At 44.5% G+C, this 17,500-nt stretch overlaps 1 protein-coding gene across 3 annotated transcripts in view; it reads left to right on the top strand.

The window, feature by feature from the left end:
• LOC143300635 (junctophilin-1-like) overlaps positions 1-17,500 on the top strand; it is a 213,561-nt gene that overhangs the window by 41,023 nt on the left and 155,038 nt on the right. For 2 of the 3 annotated variants that reach the window (XM_076614435.1, XM_076614436.1), the window contains exon 3: positions 146-175. The exons of the other annotated variant lie outside the window; for it this stretch is intronic. In XM_076614435.1, coding sequence (XP_076470550.1) covers positions 146-175 — 30 coding nt within the window. The remainder of the gene's footprint in view (positions 1-145; positions 176-17,500) is intronic. 3 annotated transcript variants of the gene reach the window in all.

The following is a 17,500-nucleotide window of genomic DNA, read 5'->3' as shown; positions in this document are numbered from 1 at the left end:
TAGTTTGGGTGAGAGAGAAAAGAAGAAAGATAGAAAGACAGCAGTGTTGCATCAGAAGTGGGGTTTAGCTGCAGCTAGAGTGTGTACATTTGCATTGAGAGATGTTGGTTGTGTGCTAACTCCCTGTCCCCTTCTCTCTCTCTAGGCTACGGAGGCTCGGAAGGGTCTGCAGGAGGTATGAATGAGTCACACCCGAGTTTGATCATGTGCTCACGTAGCTGATACTAGCTCCAAACATTGGGGTGATTTCCACACGCTGTTTCTCTCCCAGAAGATGCGAGTTGTGTCTGCTTGTTTTTTTTTGGGAGGAAACGGATGGAAATCTCACCCTTTGTTTGTTTGTTTTTATTACTCAACGCAGACTCATATGAAATGCTGCTTCGTTTGAAGGTTCACTGAAAAGGAGTTTGACAAGCGTGCTTAGATAGTGGGTTCGCCATACTGAATAATTGCTTTCTTGTTTATTTATTCATCTATTTTTTGTTCCCCTCCCCTTCCCACGACTAACCGTAGAATATATACAAGGGATAGCTGTGGAGAAGGAATGAGAGTGACGCTTTTTACAGTGTGGCAGTGTTGCTGTAGACTAGAGTGTACAGTTAATTAATGGCAATAAGACCTGTACTCAGTCGCTGTGTGTTCTGCTGTGAATAGATAGATGTTGAGACAGATCAAACTGCAGCATGACCCGCGGGAAAACAACAACAAACAACAACAACAACAACCGTGAATCATTCGGGTTTCGTTGTGATGTCCACCTTCTGTCTGTCTGTTTTCTGACTGTCTGTCTGTCTGTGAGACAAGCTTCATAGTCAGCTGGACCAAAACAACACAAGAACTGGTTTGGATCAGCATGTGTTACTTGTGTTTATTGTATATGTGTTTCTGTCTTTTTCTATCGGTCACGCGCGCGCGCGCGCGCACGCATGCACACACACACACACGCACACACGCAGCAACGTTACCTTGCCCGCTAATCGATCAGCCTCACTGCAGACATTCTCAGCACACCACACTCCACTGCCTCCACTGCATTCCACGCACCACCACTTTGTCTTTCGTTGCGATGCTTTGCCTCTGTACCTTCCCGTTATATCAGTGAATGAAAACCACGGTTGTATATATAGCTCTGGTTTGAAACCCATTGGACACGGTTTGTGCCGAACTAATCTGACTAAACAAGCTTCGCCGTAACATCTACTGACGTTGCTTGGACTTGTCAGCTTGTGACTGTTCAATGGCGCTCACTGATGTTGCCGTCAGTGATTTATTTTCGCGTGTGTTAGTTTACAGTTAGTTTTCCCCGTTTGTGTCTTCTCTTTGGCTGTTTCTCTTTGTGTGTCCATATATCTGTCTGTCTGTCTCTCTCTCTCACGCACACATACGCACACGCTCACACTCACACACACACACACACGCACACATATGCTAACAATTTTAGTTTCTTGTTTTCTTTCTTTTCTATGTTTGACCCAATTTGTTTTCTTTGCTGTTTACTTCCTTCCTTCCTCCTTTCTTTCTGTCTTCCTTTCTGTCTTCCTCCTTTCTGTCTTCCTCCTTTCTTTCTGTCTTCCTTTCTGTCTTCCTCCTTTCTCTTTCTGTCTTCCACCTTCCTTTCTGTCTTCCACCTTCCTTCCTGTCTTCCTCCTTCCTTCCTGTCTTCCTCCTTCCTTTCTGTCTCCCTCCTTTCTCTTTTTGTCTTCCACCTTTCTCTTTCTGTCTTCCACCTTCCTTTCTGTCTTCCTCCTTCCTTTCTGTCTTCCTCCTTTCTCTTTTTGTCTTCCTCCTTTCTTTCTGTCTTCCACCTTCCTTTCTGTCTTCCACCTTCCTTTCTGTCTTCCTCCTTTCTCTTTCTGTCTTCCTCCTTTCTCTTTCTGTCTTCCTCCTTCCTTTCTGTCTTCCTCCTTTCTCTTTCTGTCTTCCTCCTTTCTCTTTCTGTCTTCCTCCTTTCTCTTTCTGTCTTCCACCTTCCTTTCTGTCTTCCTTTCTGTCTTCCTCCTTTCTCTTTCTGTCTTCCTCCTTTCTCTTTCTGTCTTCCTCCTTTCTCTTTCTGTCTTCCTTTCTGTCTTCCTCCTTTCTCTTTCTGTCTTCCTCCTTTCTCTTTCTGTCTTCCTCCTTTCTCTTTCTGTCTTCCACCTTCCTTTCTGTCTTCCTTTCTGTCTTCCTCCTTTCTCTTTCTGTCTTCCACCTTCCTTTCTGTCTTCCACCTTCCTTTCTGTCTTCCTTTCTGTCTTCCTCCTTTCTCTTTCTGTCTTCCTCCTTTCTCTTTCTGTCTTCCACCTTCCTTTCTGTCTTCCTCCTTTCTCTTTCTGTCTTCCTCCTTCCTTTCTGTCTTCCTTTCTGTCTTCCTCCTTTCTCTTTCTGTCTTCCACCTTCCTTTCTGTCTTCCTCCTTCCTTTCTGTCTTCCTTTCTGTCTTCCTCCTTTCTCTTTCTGTCTTCCACCTTCCTTTCTGTCTTCCACCTTCCTTTCTGTCTTCCTTTCTGTCTTCCTCCTTTCTCTTTCTGTCTTCCTCCTTTCTCTTTCTGTCTTCCACCTTCCTTTCTGTCTTCCTCCTTTCTCTTTCTGTCTTCCACCTTCCTTTCTGTCTTCCACCTTCCTTTCTGTCTTCCTCCTTTCTCTTTCTGTCTTCCACCTTCCTTTCTGTCTTCCACCTTTCTCTTTCTGTCTTCCTCCTTCCTTTCTGTCTTCCACCCTCCTTTCTGTCTTCCACCTTCCTTTCTGTCTTCCTCCTTTCTCTTTTTGTCTTCCACCCTCCTTTCTGTCTTCCACCTTCCTTTCTGTCTTCCTCCTTCCTTTCTGTCTTCCTCCTTTCTCTTTCTGTCTTCCTCCTTTCTCTTTCTGTCTTCCTTTCTGTCTTCCTCCTTCCTTTCTGTCTTCCTCCTTTCTTTCTCCTTTCTTTCTGTCTTCCTCCTTCCTTTCTGTCTTCCACCTTCCTTTCTGTCTTCCTTTCTGTCTTCCTCCTTTCTTTCTGTCTTCCTTTCTGTCTTCCTCCTTCCTTTCTGTCTTCCTCCTTTCTTTCTGTCTTCCTCCTTTCTTTCTGTCTTCCTTTCTGTCTTCCTCCTGTCTTCCTCCTTCCTTTCTGTCTTCCTCCTTCCTTTCTGTCTTCCTCCTTTCTTTCTGTCTTCCTTTCTGTCTTCCACCTTCCTTTCTGTCTTCCTTTCTGTCTTCCTCCTTCCTTTCTGTCTTCCTCCTTTCTTTCTCCTTTCTTTCTGTCTTCCTCCTTCCTTTCTGTCTTCCACCTTCCTTTCTGTCTTCCTTTCTGTCTTCCTCCTTTCTTTCTGTCTTCCTTTCTGTCTTCCTCCTTCCTTTCTGTCTTCCTCCTTTCTTTCTGTCTTCCTCCTTTCTTTCTGTCTTCCTTTCTGTCTTCCTCCTGTCTTCCTCCTTCCTTTCTGTCTTCCTCCTTTCTTTCTGTCTTCCACCTTCCTTTCTGTCTTCCTCCTTCCTTTCTGTCTTCCTTTCTGTCTTCCTCCTTCCTTTCTGTCTTCCTCCTTTCTTTCTCCTTTCTTTCTGTCTTCCTCCTTCCTTTCTGTCTTCCTCCTTTCTTTCTCCTTTCTTTCTGTCTTCCTCCTTCCTTTCTGTCTTCCACCTTCCTTTCTGTCTTCCTCCTTCCTTTCTGTCTTCCACCTTCCTTTCTGTCTTCCTTTCTGTCTTCCACCTTCCTTTCTCTCTTCCTTTCTGTCTTCCACCTTCCTTTCTGTCTTCCTTTCTGTCTTCCACCTTCCTTTCTGTCTTCCTTTCTGTCTTCCTCCTTCCTTTCTGTCTTCCTCCTTCCTTTCTCCTTCCTTTCTGTCTTCCTCCTTCCTTTCTGTCTTCCTCCTTCCTTTCTGTCTTCCTTTCTGTCTTCCTCCTTTCTTTCTGTCTTCCTCCTTTCTTTCTGTCTTTCTTTCTGTCTTCCTCCTTTCTGTCTTCCTCCTTTCTTTCTGTCTTCCTCCTTCCTTTCTGTCTTCCTCCTTCCTTTCTGTCTTCCTTTCTGTCTTCCTCCTTTCTTTCTGTCTTCCTCCTTTCTTTCTGTCTTCCTCCTTTCTGTCTTCCTCCTTTCTTTCTGTCTTCCTTTCTGTCTTCCTCCTTTCTCTTTCTGTCTTCCTCCTTTCTTTCTGTCTTCCTTTCTGTCTTCCTCCTTTCTCTTTCTGTCTTCCTCTCTCTTTCTGTCTTCCTCCTTTCTTTCTGTCTTCCTTTCTGTCTTCCTCCTTTCTCTTTCTGTCTTCCTCCTTCCTCTTTCTGTCTTCCTTTCTGTCTTCCTCCTTTCTCTTTCTGTCTTCCTTTCTTTCTTCCTCCTTTCTTTCACCATTCTCTATTCCCTTTTTTGTCTCTGTGCGTGCTCTCTCTGTCTCTGAAATGAATACTTTGATGAGCGTGCATGCGTGTGCGTGCGTGCCTTTGTGTATGCGTGCGTGTTTCTGCGTGTGTATTAATGGCAATTTCTTGATAACAATTAAAGTATAATCGATTTTTTTTCTTTTTGTTGTCGCTATAAATTTTGGTTACATGACTAGCGGAATCTTTTTTAAAATTTTTTTTTTTATAGATCCTTATATAATGGTGATTATGACGCTGACGACAGAAGATTTCATCCGTGTTGTTGTTGTTGTTATTGATGATGTTTGTTTTTTTTCTCACAGCTTTTTCATGTCTGTACCGACACACTCCTTCAGCCTCCCACAGCTGTCCCATAAACTAAAAGATTCCAACTTGAAGAAAAAGAAATGATGAATAAAATAATTAACAAAGAAAACAAGTAGATAAATGCGTTTCGCGGTAGTGACTTCCCTACTTTCGATGTGTGATCATTTCATTTTCTAAAACGTGTGTGGTATCTAACGTAGTGAGTTTATATTCCTCCTCCACCCCGTAACCACCCCCCCTCCCCACACACACACGCACACACTACACACTACAACACTACACACACACACACACACACACACACACACCATCACACCACACACCCATCTTCACCCGGAGAAAAAAAATTCAAACGTCGATGATGCAAGATAGTGTGGAGAAATGGGAGCAGAGGTCACGGACTTTGTCATGCCGAGGTAAGGAAATCCACGTTATCAGCTCGCGGTATGAAAACACGTCGCTCTCGGTCTGCCAAACCGAGGTGCCGATAACGGCGATAAGTTTACCCCGCTCCGTCATCACAGGAAGCTGAGCGCTTCGCCATGTGGGCACATATATACACACGTCACTTCCGGATCCGGCGGAAGTGATGATGTTTTCATCTCACCACCAGCGTTAGTGGTGTTGAGAGAGAGAGAGAGAGAGAGAGAGAGAAGTCGTTTTTTGTTCAGTGAAATAAACTGATAGGAATTAAAACAATGAAATCAAGTATTACAAGAAATGAAAATGTTCATTTAAAAGCAGATTGTCTATTAAGATAGAACACCCATTAAAATAAATGTTTTGTAAAAAAAGAAAAAAGAAAAAAAAAGCTGAAAATCATCAAATACGATATTAATTGACAGCGAAATACCCATTAGAAGAAGAAGAAGAAGAAAGTCCACAAAAATGAAAATTTAGGAGCGTGGATATTTCAGTCTGACATCTCGCGACCTAATAACTGCACCGGGATGTTTATCTTGGCATGAAATACAACCTGACAGAATTTCGCATAAAATCATGCGCGAGTGGCGCATTTCGCATACGTTCTGGTGAAATTGGGGCACCTTGGCAGAAGCAGGCATTGGACTTTCGATGCAGCGTTTACTGGTGATCACAGTTCGAGGCCCCGTTTCCGCATGGTGGTGTGTCCGTACGAAAATCTGTTCACTGCGATTTTTTCTCACTTTAGTCACGTGTGAATGGGTACCTTCCTACCTGACTTCGGTTGGGGGTTTGTTTAAAACAGGCGAGAGGAGAGGATTAGACACCGCCATCCTGTAGCGGGCCCCAGACACAGTGAACATGAATTCACCGTCTGCCACGATGTTCGCAAAACATATTTGTGGCTTTTAACCTTTTACCTCCTGAAATGCACCAGTTGAAGTACTGAGCGTTTCCATTCTGCTTGTTTCTTGTTTCGTGTGTTTGTTGTTGTTTTTTTTCGACGTTTTTCTATTTTCCTTGTTCTTTTCTGCTTTCTCTATTGGGCAGCTTGTCTGTCTGTCTGTCTTTATGTTTGTTGTTTGCAAATCTAGAGTATCGATACGAGTTGTTAAGGCAGATTCAGCCATCGCGATTAGTTCGTGTGTAGGTGTCACACATCTTTAAACTGTTGTTTTTTTTCCGCCACAAGCAGCAGTTTAAATCACTCAGCTTCTCCGCTCTGTATAGATTGCTGTCGCTGAGTAACTAACAGTACAGCGGTGTCTGGGCGTGGTGGATCGCTTGCTTGAGTGCAAAGGTCGTACAGACTGCGCATAAAGCTGTCACTCAACAAAGTCATCTCCCCGAAGAAAAGATTGACGGCTATACACAGCGCAGACTCACAAACGGGTGTCAGAGAAACGGACTTTATATGTTATACGTTGAAAGGGATACCTTTTTTATCATTTGAGAATTCTGACGGTTGTAAAATAAACATGTATATGCGGGCCATCTGAAGAGAGGAAAAAAGAAAATGTCGGTGGAGTTAGGGTTTGAGGAAAAGATGGAACAATATGTTTTTTGTTTTTTTTTACTACTGTCATAAGGAGTCGCTCATGGAAAATATTAAGTACTTGTTAAGCATATGTTGAGCTTTTTTGTGAAGACGGGCAGCGAAAATGCCTATTGTTGTATTTCGGGGCGGGGGCGCGGAGCGTCTGCGATTCGAATGCGCAACATTTAGACTGCGAAGTCAATGTTCTACCGACAAAGCTAAAACCAAGAACTTATGGAGTGCGTAGTAAACAGTTACTTTAAATAGCCATCTGTAGAATTGACGGCTCTGACACAAACGCACTGAAGACGTCTAATTAACTGACTCGATATGGCTAATACGCGCTCAGTATAGCCAGTCATGCAACGACGTAGTCTTGAAAACGGACTTCTGTGGACTGAACATACATAGCGTCATGTTGGGCTGCTAAAAACAGAATAAGCTGCAAATGATAAAAAAGGAATATGATGCTTCTGTTTCCCGTGTGCGCTGAGCTGAGGAATGTAAATAGCCTACTTGAACTCTTGTTGAACTTCAGAAATGTTGGTTGTGACTATTTCTATTCTGACATTAAAAAAACAACAACAGCTACAGCAACAAAAACTTGAGCAACGACAAGCTTGTTCAGTATCGCGCTCTTTCATGCAGTAAAAAACAACAACATTAAACACAATGGCGGAAGATATCCAGAACATTCAGAAAAAAACGTTCAAGTGCAAAATCACAAAATAGAACAATGAACAATGAACATTACACTGCCATTATCGTTGAACAATAATCAAAAATCACTTTAATGAACAGACATTGAATAAATGACCAGCCATCGCTGAGCAATTCATGACCTACGTATGTGCGCAACTCGATAAATACATTTTCTTCACACACAGAAAGTTTCGTAGATGGACACTTGCTAGGATGCCCTTACGTTTGAGGCCGGAACTAGGTGTGTAAGTCGAAGGATTGGCTGATTTCGGGTGAAACGACACCCCGAGTACTGATAAGGTGAAATGCTATAGGGTGAAATAACACCTGGGCGAAATGGAAAACGTGCGACTTGAAAAAGGTTGAATCGGCATGGCAGATCGGCTAATGTCTTTCCTTTCAGTTTAAAGTAGTTAGTGTCTGCATAATGTTAACAAATCGTTTAGTCTCTGCAGAATGTTAATAAATCGTTTGGTCACAGCGTAATGTGAAAAATTCGTTGTTCTCTGCATAATGTAAAGAAAAAATATTAGCCTCTGCAAAATGTGAAAAATTCGTGGTTGAGTATCCCACAACGCAGTTTATTTAGCCTGATTCTGTTATGTATCTTTTCATGTTTTGTTTTGTTTTTTAATTAGTTTTCTTCAAGTCTAACGGATTGCCTTCTGCTGCAGTCTGCATAAAATGCCAGAACTTGACTGCATGCCCCACAGTTTACAAGGCCAGGTTTTAGCGTTGTGTATCTTCCTTTCAAAGTGTGATGGATCGGCCTGTCTCCTTTTGAACAGGGATTCACCGGACTGCACGAGCGACACGACTCTAAATACAATTTGTCTTCTGTAAACGGTTTAATCTTACCTTCATCTCGGGAATATACATGGCCGAATGAAAAAAGAAACAAAAAAAAACAACAACAAAACAAACGAAATCAACCAAACAACAAAAACAACAACAAAACCGAACAAAACAAACAAATAAAAAAGCTAAGCCAAACCAAAACAACAACAACAACAACAAAAACCAAAAAAAACCAGCAACAACTGTTGAATCCGTTCTGATCATACATATGAAATTTCACAGTTTCTGCTCTGTGCAAGAGAACCGGAAGTACCCACATGTTTAAAATATGCAAGTGCATCCTGGCAGGTGCATTGTGTTCCATCATGCAGTGACAAATGAACTGAACGATTCTGAACACTGTAACAACAACAACCACCACCACCACAAAAAAGCAATCTAAAAAAACACCACCCAGCAGCAAAAACAACAATAAGGACAATCTTTTCACACACACCCTTTCAAAGGAATGAATCAACTGCACAGTGAAAATCAAGTGTACTAACAGGCACCTGCATAACTGGAACTCTTCAGTCTGTGTTAACTGAGTAACAGCTGAGCCAGTATCGCGGGGTCGTCTCAGTCGACGCGAAACAAAGGAGAGAAAAATAAGGGTTAGTGTGTGCACCCCCCACACCCCCCAACCCTCACCCCCTCCCCTCCTGTCCACCCGTCACACAGCCAAACAGGCAAGTGCTTGTCATCTTGAGGGATCTCATGTGATGTTTTAAACAAACCTTACTCAAATAAACACCAGCGGAGCTATACAACAGATAATTAAAGCACAACAAGCTGAGTTTTGGGTTGTTGTTTTTTTTTACAACCCGTGCTTTTCGTCTTCATCTTCGTTCGTGGGCTGCAGCTCACACGTTCACTCGTATGTACACGAGTGGGCTTTTACGTGTATGACCGTGTTTTTTTTTAACCCGGCCATATAGGCAGCCATGCTTCGTATTCGGGGGTGTACAACCCGTGCTCAGAAATCGAGGCTTGTCGATAAACTGACTGAAATCATAAAAAAAAGAAAAAGAAGAAAGAAAAGAACTTGAACTGGCTGGGAATACAGAAAAAGATCTGCTTCATTTGGTGACCGAGACAGGTCTTGTTTGGTGACTGTTACGTTTGGAATCTGTGTGTGTGTGTGTGTGTGTGTGTGTTGATTTAGGTCTTTCTTCAGGGGGTCCGGTTTCACATTCAAACTGAACTATTCTTATACCAATGTGGAAGTTTCGGCCCAAAGTATTTGCCACAAGTAATGTCTTCATCGTTACCGTCTATCCACTGCCACCAACAAAAAGTAAAGTGCTAATTGTGCGAGTTCGAAAACAAACTCTCACTGTCATCAGTAAAGAAAACACACTGCTTGTAAAATTGCTTGAACAGCTGTTCACGGGAATATATATGTGTGCATACTGTGTTGTAAGCAATTGTCATGCGTGACAATTGTAGTATTTAAAAAAAAAAGTAGACTGCAGTGTTAGCTTATATTTTCTTTTCATGTCAGCAGGATTTTACAAGAATCAGAAATAATAGACTGAAGTGTTTTTGATTTGAACATCGTTTGGAATGTTGGACAAGAATATTACATTGTGTTTTAAAACAGTAATCATTAGAAAAGAAACGTTTAAAACGTGCAGCACGGCATCAGGGCACGCTCTTTAAGACTTAGATTTTAAATGAAGCATGTCTGATCACGACTCTCATTTAAAAAAAACACATTTAGCAATAGCCACGTTCTTTAACTCTCTCCATACGAACGGCGAAAGAGACGACGTTAACTGCGTTTCACCCCAATTACCTCCATCAAAATATTGCAAGCGGAAGGCTCTTATACTGAAGAGGTGAATGTTGACAAAGAATACCACAATTCTGACGACGGAAGCTAAAGGTTGGGTCATTGAGACACCCACCGGACATCCGAGGGGTCTGTGTAGACGAGATAAGAGGACTGGCGGTACTGAGTGAGTTAATAAAGCACGGGTTGTTGAAGGATTGACGCGTGAAATTTACCATGACAGGGATGGGAGAAACTTCAACGAAGACAAGGAAGATTGTTGATGACATTGATCACTTTTTTTCAAAGGTGAACCCTCCACTTTTGCACTTATCCGTGCAGTGGAGATACCGCTCGTAACCAGACTACAAACACTTGATGCTGCAGTGGAGATACCGCTCGTAACCAGACTACAAACACTTGATGCTGCAGTGGAGTTACCGCTCGTAACCAGACTACAAACACTTGATGCTGCAGTGGAGATACCGCTCGTAACCAGACTACAAACACTTGATGCTGCAGTGGAGATACCGCTCGTAACCAGACTACAAACACTTGATGCTGCAGTGGAGATACCGCTCGTAACCAGACTACAAACACTTGATGTTGCAGTGGAGATACCGCTCGTACTCACTCTCACTCACTCATTCCCTCGACCGCTGGGGTCGTTGGGGGGACATGAGGAAGATGTCATAGCTCGCCACGCCGTTCTGTTGGCAGCTGTCGTGAAGAGATCTGGCATCGTCATTTTGGTCCATTCCTTGACGTTGTCGGACCAGCTCTTTCTCTGCCGCATCCGTCTGCGCCCTCCCTCTACAGTCCCTTGCAGGATGGTTTTGGAGAGGGTGTTATGTCGTATGACGTGACCAAACCATGCCATCTTCCGTCGTTTGACAGTCGCCAGCAGTGGTTCTTGGGGCCCAGCAAGGTTGCTGACCAGGTTCCGCACATAGTCATTGGTCTTGTGCTCCTTGTAGGAGATGTGTAGTAGTCTCCTCAAGCACTTGGTTTCGAATGCTTGGATTCTTCTTTCTGTTTCTGCCATCAGTGTCCATGTCTCACATCCATATAAGAGGATGGAGACCACCAGTGACTTGTAGAGCAGGAATTTTGTGTGGAATTTTGCACACAGTTTCCACACAAAATTCCTGCTCCACAAAATTCCTGCTCTACCGCTCGTAACCAGACTACAAACACGTGTCTGCTGAACCCTGGTGAAGCAAGATCAGGGTGGCACGATTTTTGAAGTGCAGTTACTACTTTTTATATGTGTACTTATTGTTGATGTCACCGAATGGGTTGAACAGAAGCGATGTTGATACTCCAGAGGACGGCGTTGTACAAAACGGACAGCGATGACTGACGTCCCGACATGCAAGCTCTTAGTTCAGTGACGTTGACGGGCGCAGTAGCCGAGTGGTTAAAGCGTTGGACATTCAGTCTGAGGGTCCCAGGTTCGAATCTGGGTAACGACGCCTGGTGGGTAATGGGTGGAGATTTTTCCGAACTCCCAGGTCAACATATGTGCGGACGTGCTTGTGCCTGAACCCTCTTCGTGTGCATACACAAGCAGAAGATCAAATACGCACGTTTAAGATCTTGTAAACCATGTCAGCGTTCGGTGGGTTATGAAAACAAGAACATACCCAGCATGTACATCCCGAAAACGGAATATGGCTGCCTATACCGCGGGGCACAAACGGTCAAACACGTAAAAGCCCACTCGTGTATATACGAGTGAACGTGGGAGTTGCAGCCCAGGAACGAAGAAGAAGAAGAAGAATTTCAGTGAGTTGACAGCCATTCACTGAAAAGCACGTTCGTCAGCAGCAGGTAAAGGGTTAAACACTGTTCTCTGATTGCCAACGACGTGGACTTCTTTTTCCATCATAAAAGATATCAAAACTTCTTCGGTTCAGTGAGACAAACATGTTCTTTTTTTTTTTTCTTTTTTTTTAAAATGACTATTTACAGCACTTTAGTTCCTTTAAGATATTAAACGAATAACAAAAATCTTCAGATACTTGCAGCCGTGTCACTCCATCAGCAGTATTAATTTAGTTCAACACAGAAACGAACGAACCAAAAACAAATAACGACATCCACAATTAAAAAACAACATCAAAAACGAAGGGCGACAGAGAAGCAATATTTCATCATCAGTAATCCTTTCTTTCTTTCTCTTTCTTTCGTTGTTGCTGATTGAGTTCAATCGGAGTTTGCTGAACAACATGACTGTGTTTTGCATGTTTCATATAGATCGGGTTTGGCCTCCTTGTCTATACATTAATTGAACATACCCTTCACTTTACAAGTGTCCATAATGATGAAACTGAATCATCGTCCTCATCCTTCGCCATCCCTCTTTGAATCACCACCCCTCTTCACCATTCCCCTCTCTCTTTCTGTCTCTCTCTCTGTGTCTCTGTCTGTCTGTCTGTCTCTCTCGTGCACGCGCGCGCCTTCTTCTTCCCTCTCTCTTTTACAGTTCGGTTTCGGGGTTCTCTCTGTTTTCCTTATGTAACCGAGCCAGACACAGAGCAGCAAGGGTCTCTTCCAGTTGGCTGGCACAGTACGCGTTCACACACACACACATACACACGCACACGCACTCACACATACACATAGAGCACACATGCGCAAAGAACACACGCACACGCACACACACACGCACACGCACACAGATACACATACCCCCACCTCCCACCCCATATACGCAGTCGCAGTCTATTTCGGCCTTCTTTTTTTAAATTTTTTTTTATTACTCTTCTTCCCTGGAAAAGCACCAAATTGTTCTGAACAGACAACCCGTGTGTGTGTGTGTGTGTGTGTGTGTGTGTGTGTGTGTGTGTGTGTGGATTGGGTGCCCTCAGTCTGGGATAAAAAAGGAATATTCCATCTACTGCAGGCAAGCACACCCAGGCTTTGAGACACAAACGACAGACCTGGAGGAATCTGGTGAGCAATTCTTTAATGCGCCCCAGTGACTTTTTTTTTCCTTCTTCACTTCTCCCCATTGGTCTCTGTCTTCGTTTATTGGTGTGTTGTTTTTTTCTTTCTACCCCCACCCCACCCCACCCCGCCCCATCTCTCTCTCTCTTTCCACCTCTTCCTCCCTCTGTTTGTATTACACTCTGTTTATTAACAGAATCTGTCTCTCTCTCTTTTCCTACCCCCCCTCTCTCTCTCTCTTTCCATCTCTTCCTCTCTCTGTCTGTTTGTATTGCACTCTGTTTATTAACAGAATCTTTCTGCCTCTCTCTCTTCCTACCCCCTATCCCCCCCCTCTCTCTCTCTTTCCATCTCTTCCTCTCTCTGTCTGTTTGTATTGCACTCTCTTTATTAACAGAATCTTTCTGCCTCTCTCTCTTCCTACCCCCTGCTCCCCCCCCCCTCTCTCTCTCTCTCTCTTTCCATCCCTATCTCCCTCTGTCTGTTTGTATTGCACTCTGTTTATAAACAGAATCTTTCTCTGTCTCTCTCTCTCTTTAAACCTCTCCGGCCATATGCCTGCTTTTGTCTGACTATGTATGTATGCATGTATGTGTGCCTGTATGTATGTGGACATGTATGTGTGTGTGTGTGTGTGGGTGTGTGTTTCGTCTCGTATTGATTTTTTCGAGACATTTCGTGTCTTTCTGTTATTTGTTTATTTTTTTAATAAACTTTTTTTTCTGTTTTTTATTTATTCCACTCCTTCCTTCCATCCATTCACTTCTTGTTCCCGCTTTTATTCTTTCACTCCTTTCACAGGAACATGTGATGTCGATATTATGTCCACAGCTGTTTACCATCAGGTGACAATTACATAAAGCTCATTGCAGAACAACAAAACAATTATCATAACATAAATCACAAATCAATCGAATTTAGAGGAAAAGGTAATCACCGTGAAAACGATCCCACCCGATGCCATTTCACGGACCTAAGAGAAATGCGTTTTATAAATAATCGAAAGGTTGGTTCATACACATAATTATGTAACTCCCTTGTCGCTCACAGCAGAAGGCTTCTCGTGCGGTTCAGCAGAAAGATTCAGTTCAGTTTCAGTTTGTAGGAGACGTCAAAGCAGGCAGACTGATCACTATGTACGATGCACCTCATCTTCTTTGACTTGCAGCTGATGTCTGATTTTCGCCGCATTAACCCTATGCCCTGGTCATACCTCGAGAGCTGATTCTAATACCCGACTTTGGGCTAGGAATATACGAAAAAAAAAAACACCCCACCGAAAACGAAATAAATTGACAAGTATGTAAACACATCAAAATATTTTAAACGAAAGATACATAAAAGAAAGAACATTAACCTGAAACGAAATGAAATGAATAGACAAATAATCAAATACTTAAAAATACATGAAATGAAAGATAGATATATAAAGAAAGAGAATGGAGCGAGAGCCATTTGCTTTCAAAGCTGTAAACCTCTGTGCCACCTGCATGTCACAAGAACTATCACTGCAGTGTTGTTGGGGTGTGTTTTTTTTCAGTTTGGATGTTCGGACCAGCGCAAAGCATGAGTTGATTTTTCAAGAACAAACAAGCACGAAAAGGTATTGAGATTGCACCGTTGTGGTACTGATTTCAGAGCAAACATTTGAAGTACATAAAGCGATGTCCATTGCACTATTGTAGGTTTGAAGTGTTCATATTAAGAGCAAACATCCGATTGTTGACTGCAGAGCTGTGCTGAAGACGTTACCATGAAGCTGAAGGGTGTGGACGGACGCTCGGCCCGAGGACAAATTGGGGAGTTGCACACACACACACACACACACACACACACACACACACACACACACACACACACACATTCGATTATTTATTTCCAACCTCTCAAAAAAGACATCGACATTGATCGAGCACGTTACGCCCGTCTATCCTACGGAGAGAGAGAGCAAGGCACACAGTAACCTTTGTGCACGTGCTCATGAGGCGTGGTGGTCACGCTGCCCTCACATCCAGACAAGACAGGGTGGAGCGGGGAAGAAAGCGGTCCCGATTTGAAGCGTGGATGTGTATGACAGTCAGTCGTGTTCGACAACGACCATTATAACAGCAGAGGAGGTAACTGCTGTTCCGACTATCTGGGCTAGAAAATTTGTTAAAAGTGGAGACAATCTTGCCCAAGTTACATCCCCACTCTCTCGGCCAAGAGGTTTTAGGACACTCGGCGTTGGGATGGTTCCCAAATGCCAACTAACCTCCAAGGCTGCAGCACTAAGAGCCAGTGCAATTTTGCCTGCTAGTTTGAGAGTGGAAATTGGACATCAGCGTTAACTAATCCCAACAGCTGGGCGTTAACAGTCTGGCACCTTCCCCGAACACAGAGCGATCCCCTATCCGCCAAACCATCTGACTTACTGCCCCTTGCGGACGTGACGTAACACGCAATGGCGGCGCGGGTTGGAAACATTGACTGCGATGTTTAGCCTGTTGTTGGGTGAACCGATGCCAGGAGAACGCGAAAGAGACTGGTTGTTGTAAAATACAGGAGACAGATTATAGTTCATTAGAATACAATACGAGGATATTCATTGCAATACACTGTATAATACAATGGTAGCAGTGAGACATACGTGCATTGAGAAACAAGTTCATGCGCGCACGCATGTACGCGCATATTAATACGTATCGACATAGAATATCAGTATGAAACAAACAGTTCCTTTTTTTAAATGCAGTGTGAATTAAGTACCTGTCATTCTGTCTGCCTTTGTGTGTGTGTGTGTGTGTGTGTGTGTGTGTGTGTTTCTCTGTCTTTGTTTCTGTGTCTCTTGCTCCCTGCCCCTTCCATCTCTCTCTATTCCTCCATCTCCCTTGTGAATATTTTGTTTTTCTCTGTTTCTTGTGGGTTTTTCAGCTTCAAATTTCTTTGCCCAAAGGGCTGGATATCGTGCTCATTCCTTCTTGAAATTTCATTTGTTTCTTTGTTCGGTCGTTTGTTCTCTCTGTGTCTCTCTGTCTGTCTCTGTCTGTCTGTTTCTGTCTCTGTCTCTCTGTCTCTCTCTCGCCTCCCTTATTTCTCTATGCCCTCCCCCCCTCTTCCTTCTCTCTCTATACCCCTTCCTCCCCTCCTCTCTCTCCCTTCTCTCTCTATACCCCTTCCTCCCCCTCCTCTCTCTCCCTTCTCTCTCTATACCCCTTCCTCCCCCTCCTCTCTCTCTATACCACTTCCTCGCCCTCCTCCCTCTCCCTTCTCTCTCTATACCACTTCCTCCTCTCTCTCCCTTCTCTCTCTATACCCCTTCCTCCTCCTCCTCCTCCCTCTCTCTTCTCTCTCTATACCCCTTCCTCCCCCTCCTCCCTCTCCCTTCTCTCTCTATACCCCTTCCTCCTCCTCCTCCTCCCTCTCTCTTCTCTCTCTATACCCCTTCCTCCCCCTCCTCCCTCTCCCTTCTCTCTCTATACCACTTCCTCCTCTCTCTCTCCCTTCTCTCTCTATACCCCTTCCTCCCCCTCCTCCCTCTCTCTTCTCTCTCTATACCCCTTCCTCACCCTCCTCCCTCTCCCTTCTCTCTCTATACCACTTCCTCCTCCTCCTCTCTCTCCCTTCTCTCTCTACACCCCTTCCTCCCCCTCCTCTCTCTCCCTTCTCTCTCTATACCCCTTCCTCCCCCTCCTCTCTCTCCCTTCTCTCTCTATACCACTTCCTCCCCCTCCTCTCTCTCCCTTCTCTCTCTATACCACTTCCTCCCCCTCCTCCCTCTCCCTTCTCTCTCTATACCCCTTCCTCCCCCTCCTCTCTCTCCCTTCTCTCTCTATACCCCTTCCTCCTCCTCCTCCTCCCTCTCTCTTCTCTCTCTATACCCCTTCCTCCCCCTCCTCCCTCTCCCTTCTCTCTCTATACCCCTTCCTCCTCCTCCTCCTCCCTCTCTCTTCTCTCTCTATACCCCTTCCTCCCCCTCCTCCCTCTCCCTTCTCTCTCTATACCACTTCCTCCTCTCTCTCTCCCTTCTCTCTCTATACCCCTTCCTCCCCCTCCTCCCTCTCTCTTCTCTCTCTATACCCCTTCCTCACCCTCCTCCCTCTCCCTTCTCTCTCTATACCACTTCCTCCTCCTCCTCTCTCTCCCTTCTCTCTCTACACCCCTTCCTCCCCCTCCTCTCTCTCCCTTCTCTCTCTATACCCCTTCCTCCCCCTCCTCTCTCTCCCTTCTCTCTCTATACCACTTCCTCCCCCTCCTCTCTCTCCCTTCTCTCTCTATACCACTTCCTCCCCCTCCTCCCTCTCCCTTCTCTCTCTATACCCCTTCCTCCCCCTCCTCTCTCTCCCTTCTCTCTCTATACCCCTTCCCCCCCCTCCTCCCTCTCCCTTCTCTCTCTATACACCTTCCTCCTCCTCCCTCTCCCTTCTCTCTCTATACCCCTTCCCCCCCCCTCCTCCCTCTCCCTTCTCTCTCTATACACCTTCCTCCTCCTCCCTCTCCCTTCTCTCTCTATACCCCTTCCCCCCCTCCTCCCTCTCCCTTCTCTCTCTATACACCTTCCTCCTCCTCCCTCTCCCTTCTCTCTCTATACCCCTTCCCCCCCCTCCTCCCTCTCCCTTCTCTCTCTATACACCTTCCTCCTCCTCCTCCCTCTCCTCTCTCTATACCCCT

This window comes from Babylonia areolata, chromosome 26 (assembly GCF_041734735.1).
Source record: "Babylonia areolata isolate BAREFJ2019XMU chromosome 26, ASM4173473v1, whole genome shotgun sequence".
Lineage (NCBI taxonomy): Eukaryota > Metazoa > Mollusca > Gastropoda > Neogastropoda > Buccinidae > Babylonia > Babylonia areolata.
Note: the sequence above shows the minus strand (reverse complement) of the source record. Positions and strands in the feature narration are given on the sequence as shown.